The sequence below is a fragment of the Rutilus rutilus genome (genome assembly GCF_951802725.1).
Source record: "Rutilus rutilus genome assembly, chromosome: 6".
Classification (NCBI taxonomy): domain Eukaryota; kingdom Metazoa; phylum Chordata; class Actinopteri; order Cypriniformes; family Leuciscidae; genus Rutilus; species Rutilus rutilus.
The window spans coordinates 10,455,989-10,472,560 of NC_140214.1; the positions used below are offsets into that span (position 1 = coordinate 10,455,989).

The 16,572-nt window shown below is 37.6% G+C and overlaps 1 protein-coding gene across 1 annotated transcript; it reads right to left on the minus strand.

Moving 5' to 3' along the window:
- Positions 1-30: 30 nt before the first annotated feature.
- Positions 31-11,575, minus strand: LOC311291482 (NACHT, LRR and PYD domains-containing protein 1 homolog; the record flags this gene model as incomplete). The annotated part of the gene is made up of 8 exons (XM_084410518.1): positions 11,496-11,575; positions 11,285-11,348; positions 6,010-6,050; positions 1,598-3,218; positions 1,014-1,094; positions 815-895; positions 606-710; positions 31-187 (listed from the first exon to the last, which is right to left on the minus strand). Exons 4-8 carry the CDS (start codon positions 3,052-3,054, stop codon positions 31-33), a joined length of 1,881 nt encoding a protein of 626 aa, XP_084266644.1. The 5' UTR covers positions 3,055-3,218; positions 6,010-6,050; positions 11,285-11,348; positions 11,496-11,575.
- Between the last annotated feature and the right edge of the window lie 4,997 nt (positions 11,576-16,572).

The window sequence follows — 16,572 nt, forward strand, 5'->3', positions numbered from 1 at the left end:
AAAACCTTTGTGAATGCTCAGATACTGCAGTTACCTGAGTTCAGTCATGTTGGGACAGGCCTGGATGAAGGACAGGATTTCAGGGGGAAATATGCCTCTCAGACGTGAACCATCCAGACAGAGTTTCTTCAAATCAGACAGTGATTTCAGGAAAACAAACAGACTAGGTTTCTCTTCGTCAAAACTCCTAAACAACACAAAACCCAGATGAAGTAGTAAATGTGGCATGCTGGTTCTCAGGCACAAAGCTTAGATATACATGATTTTATTTTTTATGAATAAAAAAAAAAAATAAGCGAATCTAATAAATACCTAATAAATCCACCAACTAATCATGATGTAAGATCCTTAACAGGATAGTTTACTCAAAAATGAAAATTCTCTCATCATTTACTCACCCTCATTTCACTGCAAACCCATAAGACTTTCGTTTACCTCTGAAACACAAATATGTCGAACAAAAGTCTTATAGCTTTGCAACAACACAAGGGTGGGTGAACAATCATTTCTGGGTGTACTAATAATTTAAATATATTTTTGATAGTAAATGGTAGCCGTTCTTAAGGGGGTTTATCTGAAAAAGAAAGAATGAAGCTTCCACTCACAAATGTCGATCACTGTACAACTGTACAACATAGTCGATGGTGGAAACCACTGAGCTTGGACAGGTTAGAGTCAATGATGTGATCGCTGATCTGCTAAAAGACAACCTGAAGCATTCACAGATATAAACATCAGTATAGGTTTATAATAATCATCAGGTGGTAGGATGAGACTGCAATTTTGTGTGTAAAAAATGAAGAGCGTTTCATACGTGAAGTCTTCATCTCTGACTGACACAGTGATCTGTGTCTCTGGGAAAAATCCACTTTCATGGGTTTCAGGCTTCTGTATACTGGCAAAATTGAATGAGTGTATTTCATTATCAGATATAACATAAACTTGATTAAATATAGAGAATAACTGAATATGACAATAAGTACAATTGTAATCTAAAATTAATTATACATTACTTGAGTTTATGCAGAATCTTCCCTTTTCCAGCAGCTGAGATCAAACCATCAACATTGTCTGAAATGTGATCCATCATCAACCTTTGAAAGTAAAAAAAAAAGACAGTATATCAGATTTTGATCTGGCTTGTGTGTGTTTGCAGTGTTTCAGACAAAAGTATGGGAGCATTTTTAAACAGCGACGACAAATTTGCCTAGAAAATATTTTTTTACATTTTAGAATTTTTTGACTCAGCATTTTCTCTCACTCCGGTCTGGCTCAGAAAAGTGATTCTCAGTGACTGGAGTAAGCAGTGTGTGGTAAAAAAGAAAACACTGTGGTAGAAATCAAAACAATATCACACAATAATGACTGCTGTAATACTGAATATCAGATTACACTCGAGGCTGAATCACAGCTGTGCTCATATTCAGCACTACAGCACTCTTGCTTGTGTGATATTGCATAAGTATTGAAACAGATACAATTTACATTTAGAGCTCCAAGAGAAGTGAATGTTTTGAAACTGCTGTAAATAAAATATAAATGCTGTAAAATGTCATGTGTTGATGACGTGTCAGAAAAGGCTCAAAGTTTCGCTCACCACAGCTCTTTACAGCGGTACAGTTCAGGCTGAAGCATCTTCAGATCATCAGATGTTACATGGAGTTTCAGGTTTCTGATGTGTTCACAGCACTGTAAACAGTACTTCAACACCCAACAGTCTGTCCTTTTCAGTGGAATATTTGACAGATCTATCACAACCAAACCTCCCAAAACTTTCCCAACAAAGCTTTTCTCATGGAGCTCATAGAGACAATGGAGAATGAACAGCATGTGTTCATTTTGATATCTCTGTGAGCACTGATTGAGCCATTTCTTAATCTGGGATTCTGTGTTGATAGAGACGGCCATGTTGTGCTTTTCAAAGAATGAGGGGATCCATTCTTTCTTACAGAGACCACAGAGGAACAGAATCACAGGCTGCAGCCACTCTGAATGTCTAACTTCTGCATCTGTCATTGAAAAGTCTCTATCAGACCAACAGGAGAGAGCCCATCCTCTCTCTACAGTGTGAAGCAGCTCTCTCACTTTCCTCTGGGACTCTTCTTCATCCAGAAGGACATAGTACAGAGCGGTGAAGAACTCCTGAAAGCTGAGACGCATAAATTTGAACATCGTCTCCTGGTGGATTCTTCTCTTAATGAGGAACTTGCACAGGAATGGACTGCCATCGGAGTCTGAAACCGTTTCATTCACACTTTTCTCATCAAACAAGACCTGATGTTCCAGCATCCCTCTCTCTGCCAGCTGACCCAGACTCCTCAGCAGGGTTGGGACGGACTGACTCAAACCCTGGCAGTGATGCTCCAGTAGAGTGGACACAAAGTCAGCGTAGATGGAGGTGGTGGTTTCCAGTCCACTTGTTACATTTGCACCAACTCTGAACATCTCACTGATGATCCAGCAGATAACAGGTATGGAACAGGCAGTGAGGAGGGTTTCATTTGCTCTCACACAGTCAAACTCTTTCCTGAAGAACTTATGGAAGTACCCGTCCACCTGACTTTCAGAAAAGCCCATGATCTCAGTGAAACGCTGTTGTCCTTTCAGCATCTTGTTCACAGTGTTCTTAGATCTGGTGGTGACCAGCAGTGTGGACTCAGAGATGAGGTACCTTCTCATTAGGCCACAAATAATGACCTCAGGTGGGGCTTTCTGAAGTGGATCAGTGTTTGCTGACATGTCATAAATGTCCTGTGTGAGTCTCAGCTCATCAAATCCATCAATGATGAAAAGCACCTTCATTGGTGACTGTAACATCTGTGAGATCTGATCTGATGTTAAACTGCAGCTGTAGCTCAAGAGCTCAATTAAGTTCATCTCCTCAGAAATACAGATCAGCTCTTCACACCTCAGATAGAAAACTAGACCAAAACGTCTAGAGTAAAACCTTTCAGATGCCCAGTCCAACATGATCTTCTGTGCTATGAAGGATTTGCCACTGCCAGAGTCGCCTTGGAGAATAACGGTCATTAAACCGCCTGTCTGAAATAACATATCCACGCTGATGTTCTCAAAGCTGCCTTTTTTCTTCTTCTGAATGATCACTGGTTCAGTATACAGGACATGCAATGACTCTTCTTTACCAGACAGGAAGCTCCATTCACTCTCATACTTCTGTATGATTGACAGCTTATACCGATGTAAAGTCCTTTGAGATTCTAAAAGAAAACCAGTTGATTAAATAACAAAATATCATAAACAGTAATCAACTCTCAATCAGCAGAAAACAACTTACTACTGCACTATACCTACTGTTTAAACAAAATATTGTAAAATCATTAAAATATTATTATTTAAAAAAAACAATAAACTATTTTATTTTGTGTTTTGATGAGTTTCTCTAAACTCTAAATAATGCTGTCAATAATAATAATAAGCTGTAACACTAACTGAAGGAGCATATTCTCTCCCAATACACAACAGTCACTAATGTGAACAAAGCCTTTGGGTGTTCAGTGTTCTTCAATTGGTCATCCAATAGTACTATTTTTGTTTTACCTTTTTCTCTTTTTTTTCCAATCGGAGCAGTGTTCTAATTTGTATATCGAAATATGGCCTACCATCAGACTCAAACAGGCTGCTTGGAGTTGGAGAGCAGTAGGGACTATCCTGCAGGAAAATCAGTTCATTAAATGAGCTTGAGATTGATTAAAAGCTCGTCACATGGAATCAACAGAAAATAACAAAACATTATATCATACTTACTGCTAAAATATTGTAAAACAAAAAAAAAATAATAATATTAATATTAAAATATAGCTGCGAGCAGCGATTGCGGGCCCAAGCCGGTGACACCGCCACCCTGGTGCCTTTAGTTACACTAAAGCCACCGGGGTGGCTTGGGCCCTCCATCGCTATATACAGTGCAATGCATAAGTGAATACACCCATGCTAAAGTTGACTAAAAAGAGGAATAAAAAATCATATTTTGGAAATTGAACTTAATGCCTTAATTTAAAAAATTAGGAAAAATCCAACCTTTAAGGACACCAATTTTCTTTGTGAATGAATAATGTATCGTAAATAAATAAATGTTCTTCCTTAAAATACATGGTGCATAAGTGAGTACACCCCTATGTTAAATTCCCATAGAGGCAGGCAGATTTTTATATTTAAGTATTTTTTTTAATTTTTTTTTTAGGATACTATGCATCCTGATAAAGTTCCCTTGGCCTTTGGAATTAAAATAGCCCCACATCATCACATAGCCTTCACCATACCTAGAGATTGGCATGGGGTACTTTCCATAAGATCATCTCTCAATGCAAATCAAACTAGCTTTTAGGCTAACTGAAATAAAACCATGCCAATCTCTAGGTATGGTGAAGGCTATGTGATGATGTGGGGCTATTTTAATTCCAAAGGCCAAGGGAACTTTATCAGGATGCATAGTATCCTAAAAAAAAAATAAAAAAAAATACTTAAAAATAAAAATCTGCCTGCCTCTATGGGAATTTAACATAGGGGTGTACTCACTTATGCACCATGTATTTTAAGGAAGAACATTTATTTATTTACGATACATTATTCATTCACAAAGAAAATTGGTGTCCTTAAAGGTTGGATTTTTCCAAATTTTTTTAATTAAGGCATTAAGGTCAATTTCCAAAATATGATTTTTTATTCCTCTTTTTAGTCAACTTTAGCATGGGTGTATTCACTTATGCATTGCACTGTATATATATATATATACATATATGCCAGTTGGTGGCGCTATAACTTTGACTCACAATAGTTACATCCATCTGATCGGCCTCTTACCACGAACACACTGCTTAAGTTTCATCAAGATCAGTTAACGTATGCAGAAGTTATATTACTTCCTGTTTCTCTTTTCTCGCCATTGTTTCCTCGCCACGGCCAAACCGTTCGAGATATCAAAAATCCGTCCGGAATTTATCATCCTCAATGTCTTGACTTCATGCTGACCGAGTCTGGAGGCGATTGGATGAATTCTCTAGGATGAGTACATTAAGTTCCACAGCATGCGTTTTTCAAACAACCCATAATAGCCGACTTCCTGTTGGGCGGAGCTAATAACTTAGAGTGCGGAAGTTGTTCGGCCCGATGAGATCTATATGTGTACCGAGTTTCATATTAATTCATGCAAGCGTGTTTGATATATGGACCAAGTTTTCAGACCGTGTCCAAGGGGGCGCTGTTGAGCCCCCCTGCCACGCCCGGGTACCAGCTTCAGCCCGGCTCTGATGACCGTGGGTTCTGACCTGTGTGGAAAGTTTCAAGAGTTTTTGAGCACGTTAAGGGCCCCAAAAGCCCCTGAAACCTTGAAAAACAAACAATAAATGGAATAGACAGATGACGTTATGCATAAAAAAGAGGTGTTATAAGGAGATGCATGTACGCACATCTTCCACTGACTGTTTTATAAAGGTAATTTTGCACAGGTTCTGGCGCAGAATCTAGCTTTTGTATGTAGGCCTACATACACTTAGTAGGAAATATACAGAAGGTTTTATACATAAGGCCCCAGATCTCAATCCAACAGAACTGCTATGGCAGGACTTTCAGGTGGGCCATACATTTAAGAAACTCTACAATATCACAGTTAAAAAGATTCTGTATGAAATAATGGGCCAAAAAATTTCTCCAAGCTGATTTAAGAGACTGTCAGACAACTTTATAAAATGTCGAAGTTGAGAAATACAAACAAAGGGAGAAGTAGAAATGTATTTTTTTCAACAGAAGACAAATTTATGTTGATTAAAAGATTTCAGATTTGTATAGTTATTTGTTAAATTATATCACCATTTCCCATCAGTATTGTCCAAATAAATTTCCAGCATCTATATGCCCACATTTGTGACTGTTGTCGTTTCAAAAGACAGAGATACACACAAAACACTGGTAAAAAATTAAAACACCTTATGGTGTCAGTGTATTATCATGTCATTACACCAAACATACGACAAAAAATCCCTTTTTACTTACATCAGAGGGGTCCACGGCTGACATCCATATGTCCCGCGGAGCTTGAAAACAATTAAAGTTCATGTCAGATGTACTAAGGATGAATTATAAAGCAGTATGAAGACAGTCTAATATGGATTTAGTAGAAAGTCTGAAATGAGCTTAAAGGAACAGTTCACCCAAAAATGAAAATTCTGTCATTTACTCTGATATAGTGCTATGCATAAGTTTAGGTACCCATGCTAAAGTTGACTAAAAAGAGGAATAAAAAATCATCTTTTGGAAATTGAACTTAATGCCTTAATTTAAAAAATTAGGAAAAATCCAACCTTTAAGGACACCAATTTTCTTTGTGAATGAATAATGTATCGTAAATAAATAAATGTTCTTCCTTAAAATACAGGGTGCATAAGTTTGGACACCCCTATGTTAAATTCCCATAGAGGCAGGCAGATTTTTATTTTTAAGTATTTTTTTTAATTTTTTTTTAGGATACTATGCATCCTGATAAAGTTCCCTTGGCATTTGGAATTAAAATAGCCCCACATCATCACATAGCCTTCACCATACCTAGAGACTGGCATGGGGTACTTTCCATAAGATCATCTCTCAATGCAAATCAAACTAGCTTTTAGGCTAACTGAAATAAAACCATGCCAATCTCTAGGTATGGTGAAGGCTATGTGATGATGTGGGGCTATTTTAATTCCAAAGGCCAAGGGAACTTTATCAGGATGCATAGTATCCTAACATTTTTTTTTTTTAAAATACTTAAAAATAAAAATCTGCCTGCCTCTATGGGAATTTAACATAGGGGTGTCCAAACTTATGCACCCTGTATTTTAAGGAAGAACATTTATTTATTTACGATACATTATTCATTCACAAAGAAAATTGGTGTCCTTAAAGGTTGGATTTTTCCTAATTTTTTAAATTAAGGCATTAAGTTCAATTTCCAAAAGATGATTTTTTATTCCTCTTTTTAGTCAACTTTAGTATGGGTGCCTAAACTTATGCATAGCACTGTATATCTATACTGTTATGATTTAATATATCTATTATTGTCAATTATCTTTCTGAAACAGAAGCACATGCTTTCTTCTATGGAATATTATCTTATTTACATGAATTGTCTTACAGTTGTGTAAGGTAAATAGTCTATACCCTCTTAAACTTACCCCTTAACATTGGTCTCCTATAGTATCTTGCCTTCAAGCACGCATTTTCTGAGAAAAAGGATTTAATCGTAGGCCTCATTTATCTGAGTAGGCATCTCTTTTTTTGAGTAAAAAAAGCATTATTTATTAATAATTTTCACAATATTAAATAACATATGAAAAATATTTGCACTGTTGATCACACTAGTCTACTTAATGTTTCACCAGGAAGTTTGTTTTGAAAAAAAATTATTTTGTGCAAAATGCCACAAAGTTATACTTGTGGTGTTCCTGGTCAAAAATGGACAGCCATTGAAAGTAAATGGGAGAGACTGAAAATAGTTTTCAGGAGCATGATCATTATGTTTATGATGTTCATGTACACATATGTGCATGTGTGCTTGCAAACATGAGCCCTTGGACTACACATGCTACACACACACACACACGTTAAAACACACAAACTATTTTGAGTATTACAAACATTCTTTTTCACACTTGAAATAGCACTGATTGACATTGATAGCCGTAGCATTGTTTGTTCCTGAATAAAGCAGCCTTTTTCACTGAAATGGTTGTATAGTCTGCTGACTGACTTTCTCACTCATAACGTGTCCATTGCCGCCACCTACTGGGTGTGTAAAAATCGTATGTACTGAAATCGTTGAAAAATCCCCAACACCACACAGAATGACAGCCTGTTTAGTCACAATTTATATGTTTAATATCTAATAAACTAGTTTCATGCATTTAAGTCTTTTGGAACAAACATTATTATCCCAGTGTCACATCAATCATCCAGTTATTTTTAGGGTAAATACTACATTGGTAAATAAAGCTAGAATCATTCTGTTGGATGTACACTACTGTTCAAAAGTATCTTCTGCTCACCAAGCCTGCATTGATTTGATCCAAAAAAAAAAAAAAAAAAGTAAAAACAGTAATATTATGAAATATTATTACAATTTAAAATAATAATACAATAAATTATCTTTTTTTTTTTTTGATTAAAGCTGAATTTTCAGCATCATTACTCCAGACTTTATCACATGATCCTTCAGAAATCATTCTAATATGATGATTTGATGCTCAACTAACATTTATGATTATCAATGTTAATGTTTGACTTTGGTGAATAGGAAGTTCAAAAGAAGTGGAAAACTGTGGAATAATGTCAGGTACAATCGCAGATAGCAAGGTAACATTGATTCAATGCTGAGTTTTCATCCAAAATATTATCTTGGTTGAGACTGACATTGAGACTGGTTTAGATTTTGTTCGTGTGAACATCCATACGCAGCACAAAAGTCCGGCATCATCCATGAACTCAAAGTGCAGGCGGAGATAGCAGCGTTACCTAGCTACTTCCTATGACAAGACCCCTGTTCCAAGATGGCGGCGGTTTTGACGCATGCTTAGAACCCCAAGGCGACATCTAGTGTTTATATCTATGTGTAGATGCGCTGAACGCTCTAACCGAAACTCCTGACATGTAATAACTAGGAAGTAGTTGTGCAAGTAGTCCATATGACAACATTTTAGTTGTTTTCAATGTTTCAACAAAAGTGATTTAAAATCAACAGGGCAGTGTAATATTTATTATTTTTTCGTTAAAATTTCTGCATTAACTGAGTGTGCAAAAATGATGTTGAACTAACATCACATTGTAACATTTTACAGGGCTGCCAACTCTCACGCATTGAGCATGAGACTCACGCAATTGACACTTTTCATACGCTCTCACGCCACACATCCATTTTCTCACGCACAGAAAAATTGCGGTACTTTTAATATTAAACTAATTCTCAGCTCTTAGATTCCGTCAATTTTATTACGAAATTCGGACAAAAATACGTTTGCCGCTTGTAAATGTGACTCACATTTACAAGCGCCAAACGTATTGTGACGTAACAGATCGCTGAGCGCCTCAGTTCAAGTGCACGTGAACCGAACATCTGTTACTTTTTTATTTAAAGATGCAGTACAACTTACCGAAAGTATACATAATATCGACCAATTAGTGTTTTTCAACCACGGAAAGCGGTCAATATAACAGCAGGAGAACAATTATGTCACATAACGTTACATTTACCTCAGGAAAGCCATAATGACCATAGCATGTTAACTGAAGAGAAAAAATAGCTAGAGAGATTTTGCTGAGCACTATATTACATATTTATTATATTTTTACTTATGCCATCAAGTAATTGTTATTATAACAAAAACTGCATTATATTTAATTTAATTTGTTATTTTTAACCTTTAATAATACCAGCAGATTGGGCACTATGTTTACAGAATTAGGTGAGATTTTTTTTTTAAATAAAATTTAAAATAAACAAGTATCCAATTTAGTCGATATTGAATCAAAATCGGAATCAAATCACAAGAATGGAATTGAAATCTTGAATTTTTTGTCAAGCAATAATAAAAACTGTAGGCCTATCCTACCAGTCATTGTACAATGTAAACATTGTAACATGTTGTCACTAAACTTCATAAAATTCTATTTAGTTACCAAATGTTTTGACATGATCACAATTACAAGTGTAATCACAATTACACTTATTGTGATGCAATATTTGTTTTTACATAACCCCTTACCACTTCTTTTTGCTAATTTTAGCATTGAATCAATGGCAGTGTTGAATCAACATCACATTATGGTGTTGATTCGTTAGGGGGCATTTCAAAAACAGCATTATTTTGTAGTGTTGGTTGGTCACACTTGATTCGAATTATGATTCATAGGTTTTTGGCAAAAATTTTTTTTTGTTTTTGCAAATTCAGAATGATTTGCTTTGATTTCTAATGAAATTATATTACATACTAAATAAAATGCATTTTTTTAATACTTTCTTTGTCTTGCAAGAAAAGGATTGTTTATTGCACCAGAAGTAATTTGAGAGGAACTTTAAATATATGTACATTTCAAGTCACATGATATTTGTTAACATATAGACCACAAGACATAATAATAACTGAATTTACAGAAAAAATCCAGTTCAAAAGTTTACATGAGCTTGATTCTTATAACAGTGTGTGTTGTTACCTTGATCAAAAGCTGCAAACATTCACTGATGCTCAAGGCAACACATCCCATTAAGAGCCAGTGGGTGTAAACTTTTTAACAGGATGTGACCATCTCAGATATAGCCAAGTGACCAAAAACTGACGAATTTGTGATCTTGAGACCAACGTTAAACAGAAGGCATACGGACCTCAAAGTGACAGCTTCCTAATATGAACGGTTGTGATAAAATGGAGTCGGATAAGTTTAATTGGAATTAAATTGCTTTGCCACGCAGAAAAGACAGAGACCTTCACCCGTTGGCGGGCTTAGCAGCTACACTTCTGGTTCAGTAGCTCTAAATGAATATGACCATCAATGTAAGAACTGCTCGGTCAAGATTCAAATTAATTACACCTGTTTCAAAAAAAGAAAACCTTTTTAACTATATCACCACCGATTAAAGGGGTGGTTCGGGATTTTTGACATCGGACCTCATTTTGAAGTCAGCCTGGTTGTTATTCATCAGTGGAGACATTTTTTTTTATTTTTATTATCCAGTCCTTATATTTGGATAGTTAGCCGATGCTAGGTTAGCGCGAGTCAATGGTATATGTTAGCCAGCCATTAAAAACTGTTTTACCCACTCCACAGTGCACCAAACGCAAATCAGTTATAACACTAGACTATCGATGTATATGTCCGTTGAGAGAATAATGTTAGAAATCAAACTTACCTTTCATCTCAATGATCCCAAAGGAACTAGCTTCTAGAACAGAAGCGCACGACAGTAATTGATTTGCGTTTGGTGCACTGTGGAGTGGGTAAAACGGTTTTTAATGGCTGGCTAACATATACCATTGACTCGCGCTAGCCTAGCATCGGCTAACTATCCAAATATAAGGACTGGATAATAAAAAAAAAAAAGTCTCCACTGATGAATAACAACCAGGCTGACTTAAAAATGAGGTCCGATGTCAAAAAACCCGAACCACCCCTTTAATGTTTCAGCTTTTAAATTATGGATCTAAACTCTTATAGTGTTTCATGTTATTCAGTAAGTCAGTGATTTATTTCAAGATCAATCAAAGTAGAGCTCTCATATTAAACAGCCAGAATATAAGCCTACCTTTGGGTCTTTTCTGGTGACTTTCAGTCCAATCATGCTTTCCAAATTCTGAGATAGTGGGCCGCTTAATTAGGAGAGAAGAGTGTTAAGCAGTTCATTAACATGGAGCAAACAGATGCACACAACATTAGTTGAAAATCAAAAGTCGTTCTTAGTTCACCAAGGTCTTATTATAACAAATACACATAATAGGAAATTCCTCATCACTTACAGAAACACATGACTTTGATTCTGCCCTTCTGTCTGGCCCTGCTTGAAAAGAACTAGTTAGATTTTGTGACAGCTGGAATAATGTCAGGTACAATCCCAGGTAGCAAGGTAACATTGATACACTGCTGAGTTTTCATCCAAAATATTATCTTGGTTGAGATTGACTTTCAATGTTTAAAGTATGTTGGATCAGAACTGAATGTCCATCGTTGTTTGAAAGCACACACTGCTTGGAATTTTAGTTTTGCAAGTGCACTCAGTAGTCTAATTAATGCTTAATTAAAGCAGTTTTTTATTGTAAGTGGTTTTCTCTTTGTAATGGTCCAGCAATATGACAAAATTTTTGTTAGTTTTCAATGTTTCAACAAAAGTAATTTAAAATCAACACGGCAGTGTAATTTTTTTGAATCAATGGCAGTGTTGAATCAACATCACATTATGGTGTTGATTCATTAGGGGGCATTTCGAAAACAGCATTATATTGTAGTGTTGGTTGGTCACACTTGATTCGAATTATGATTCATAGGTTTTTTCTTTTGCAAATTCAGAATGATTTGCTTTGATTTCTCATGAAATTATATTACATACTAAATAAAATGCATTTGTTTTTTTTTTATACTTTCTTTGTCTTGCAAGAAAAGGATTGTTTATTGCACCAGAAGTAATTTGAGAGGAACTTTAAATATATGTACATTTCAAGTCACATGATGTTTGTTAACATATAGACCACAAGACATAATAATAACTGAATTTACTGAAAAAATCCAGTTCAAAAGTTTACATGTGCTTGATTCTTATAACAGTGTGTGTTGTTACCTGGATCAAAAGCTGCAAACATTCACTGATGCTCAAGGCAACACACCCACACATTACGCCAGTGGGTGTAAACTTTTTAACAGGATGTGACCATCTCAGATATAGCCAAGTGACCAAAAACTGACGCATTTGTGATCTTGAGACCAACGTTAAACAGAAGGCATACGGACCTCAAAGTGACAGCTTCCTAATATGAACGGGTAAAATCAAAGTAAAGAGTTGAAAAGAATAATCAAATGTGCTGCTAAACTATTATATAAATGATCAATAACCAATTGGCATTCTAATCTAAATTCGAGGTTGTGATAAAATGGAGTCGGATAAGTTTAATTGGAATTAAATTGCTTTGCCACGCAGAAAAGACAGTGACGCGCAGAGACCTTCACCCGTTTTATCGGAAACCGCAATAGGCGGGCTTACACTTCTGGTTCAGTAGCTCTAAATAAATATGACCATCAATGTGAGAACTGCTCAGTCAAGATTCATTCAAACTACACCAGTTTCAAAAAAAGAAAACCTTTTTAACTATATCACCACCGATTAATGTTTCAGCTTTTAAATTATGGATCTAAACTCTTATAGTGTATCATGTTATTCAGTAAGTCAGTGATTTATTTCAAGATCAATCAAAGTAGAGCTCTCATATTAAACAGCCAGAATATAAGCCTACCTTTGGGTCTTATCTGGTGACTTTCAGTCCAATCATGCTTTCCAAATTCTGAGATAGTGGGCCGCTTAATTAGGAGAGAAGAGTGTTAAGCAGTTCATTAACATGGAGCAAACAGATGCACACAACATTAGTTGAAAATCAAAAGTCGTTCTTAGTTCACCAAGGTCTTATTATAACAAATACACATAATAGGAAATTCCTCATCACTTACAGAAACACATGACTTTGATTCCGCCCTTCTGTCTGGCCCTGCTTGAAAAGAACTAGTTAGATTTTGTGACAGCTGGAATAATGTCAGGTACAATCCCAGGTAGCAAGGTAACATTGATACACTGCTGAGTTTTCATCCAAAATATTATCTTGGTTGAGACTGACTTTCAATGTTTAAAGTATGTTGGATCAGAACTGAATGTCCATCGTTGTTTGAAAGCACACACTGCTTGGAATTTTAGTTTTGCAAGTGCACACAGTAGTCTAATTAATGCATAATTAAAGCAGTTTTTTATTGTAAGTGGTTTTCTTTTTGTAATGGTCCAGCAATATGACAAAACTTTTGTTAGTTTTCAATGTTTCAACAAAAGTAATTTAAAATCAACACGGCAGTGTAATTTTTTTTTGCTTTGTTTTTGTTTTTTTGTTAAAATGTCAGCATTAACTGAGGGTGCAAACATGATGTTGTACTAACATCACATTGTAACATTGAGTCAACAACATTACCATTGATTCTTTTTGCTAATTTTAGCATTGAATCAATGGCAGTGTTGATTCCTTAGGGGGCATTTCGAAAACAGCATTATTTTGTAGTGTTAGTTGGTCAAACTTGATTCGAATTATGATTCATAGGTTTTTTGTTTTTTTATCAACTTATTTTCTTTTGCATTTTTTTTAAAAATTTTTTATACTTCTTCTTTGTCTTGCAAGAAAAAGTTATTAATTATTTATTTTCGAAAAAATTTCATGGCCTGGAATTCCCAAGTTTTCCATGTAGCAATGTAACAATGATGTAAGTATGTTTAAATGGAGACGAGGGCACAATTATGAAGGAGCGGTCATCTTCTCATGTGATTTTCAGTGGCAGACTTCTTGAGAAGCGATCAGATGAGGTGTGCAAAAGCCTTGGAAAACTGCTCAGAAAAAGGATGTGGATGAGGACATGTATGCTTTCTACAAGTTGTAATCTTGTAATTATGGCAATTCCAGCATGGCGTGAATGCATTAGGAGCTAATGTGCTGAGTGTCTCTGTGAGGGAGAACTGTAAAAGGGAGGCATGCCAGAAAAATACAACAGCACTGTCTCTAGTAATTTGCATATATAATTAATTTCGTGTTGATATATTTTTTAAATATTGTGCTATCACAGAAAATTGTATCCTGAGGATGATGGAGGGGCACAAGGAGATTATTATTATTGGGGGTTCAAGCACGAAGTGCTGAACACCTATTGTTATTATTAATTTTCCCATGATGCAACATTCAGACATAAAACTGACCGGGCAGACCAAACCGCAATGGCGCTTTTCCACTGCATGGTACGGTACGGCTCGGTTCTGTACGGTACGCTTTGGCGCTATTCCACTGCATGGTACAGTACGGCTCGGTTCGGTACGGCTCACTTATGGCGCATTTCCACTGCATGGTACGGTACGGTACGGCTTGCTTCGGCTCGCTTTAAATGGTACCACCTCTGTTGAGGTTCCACTTCCAAGCGTACTGTACCGGTACTAAAATGTGACGTGAAAAAACTGCAGATCACTGATTGGTCAGACAGAATCATCTCTACCAGCGTCATTGTATTCACGACATGAGACACTAAACCCGCTAGATTTAAATAGCCAGTAGACAGCAGCCAACGCTGTAGCGCCTGTTTTTAAAAGTATTTGCTTCAAAAAAAGAGTATAAACTTCAAAAAAATAATTGGTTGAATCGTGGTCAGTGGACGAGCGGCAGACGTTCCTCTCGTTGGTTGCCAAGGAGCGGATGGGGTAACACAGAATAAAAAATTCGCATTTAATATGATGATGTCATGGTAGTAGAGACGACAACTATAACGATCAGTCCCACCCACTTTGAAGCGGTACTAACTGCAGTGGAAAAGCAACCGAGCTAAAGCGAGCCGAACCGTGCCGTACTGAGTCGAGTCGTACCGCGCAGTGGAAAAGTGAATCGAGCCAAACCGTTCCGTGCCGAGTCGAACCGTACCAAGCCGAACCGAGCCGTACCATGCAGTGGAAAAGCGCCATAAGTCGTAGAGACTTGAAACTTTGGGGGCTGGTAGAACTCACACTGCCTACAGCGTCACCAAGGCCCGCCCCGGTCGGCCTGACGGGGGCGCTACAGCACTCAAAAGTACGAAATGGCTCATGACTCAACCGTTAGGCCTAGGCTCAAGTGTCTTATATCGTTGGATTCCTTGGCTTTGCTTGCCCTTCAGCGGCAATTTCAAGTAAATTGCATTTTTTTTGAAAAACCTATTTTTGGGAACTTCTCCTAGGTTTAAAAGGAGCGGGTCTCTGCAGGGTGTCCGCCTGGCAGCCCGCGCCGAGGATGGACCCGTCCATCCACTTCCTAGACGGCTGTTCTTTGGGGGCTGCCCAGTCCAGTTCCAGGTCCGCTACTGCCTCTATGAGGATAGCCATGAGCTCCGTGTCCAGCGAGGCCGGGGTGGTTTCTGAAGGAGCCTCAGACCAAGCTCCAGGGTCGGAGGCACTTGTGGACATGGTGTCGCCCTCACCATATCCGAAAGAGACAATTTCCTGCGCTTCCTTCGGAAGGCGGTAAACTAGCAGCATCAAACAAAATAGCACATCAGTGTTTGTTTCTAGTGCAAAACGTCCACGTCTGGTAATGCTGATCAATAGTATTATATTGTTGATTGATTAATTAAATTAAGTATCCCCAATTATAGGTGAGAGTAGGTGTAGGTTAAGTAGGTGAGAGGTTCTGACACGTGAGGGCAGCATGGGCATTGCGCTGACACAAACTACTGGACAGAGTCCATTGACGGAGCTTTCTGCAGTCTCCCAGTCCGCGGCTCGATGGCGGCGGGCAGAGGAGTGGCAGGAGTCATAAGGCCACCGTTACGGGTAACGGCCAGCATTGCGCAAAGGATCTTGATGGAAAGTTCCTCACAGGCTCGACATCCTGATTATTCGAGCACCGCTTCTGCGTGGGCCCGACCCAGACACAGCACACACTGCTCGTGTGCGTCTGGGAAGTCAATTGGACAACACACATGCGACAAAGAGAAAAAAAATTTTTGGTTTCCTAGCAAAAAATCCACCGGAACACGAGAGGGGATAATTCCACGTTGTCCACTCTGTTTGCGTGAATCCATGGCGAAACCAGGCTCCAGGTGAAGAAGAAAGATTCTGAGGCTTTTTGGCACTGGACATCACCTATATTGGAGGCTGCCAGCCAATGAGTTGAGGGCGAGTTTTGTGAGTTTTTTCCCTTCCTGAAACCTAAAACCCAAGGGGAGAAATGCCAGGCATGGATCAAGCAGTGTGGGAGGCCCCATTCACAACTAAATGTCGATAGGATTAACAAAAACACCTACATTTGCTCCACGAGTGAGCAGTAGCCTGGCGCGCTA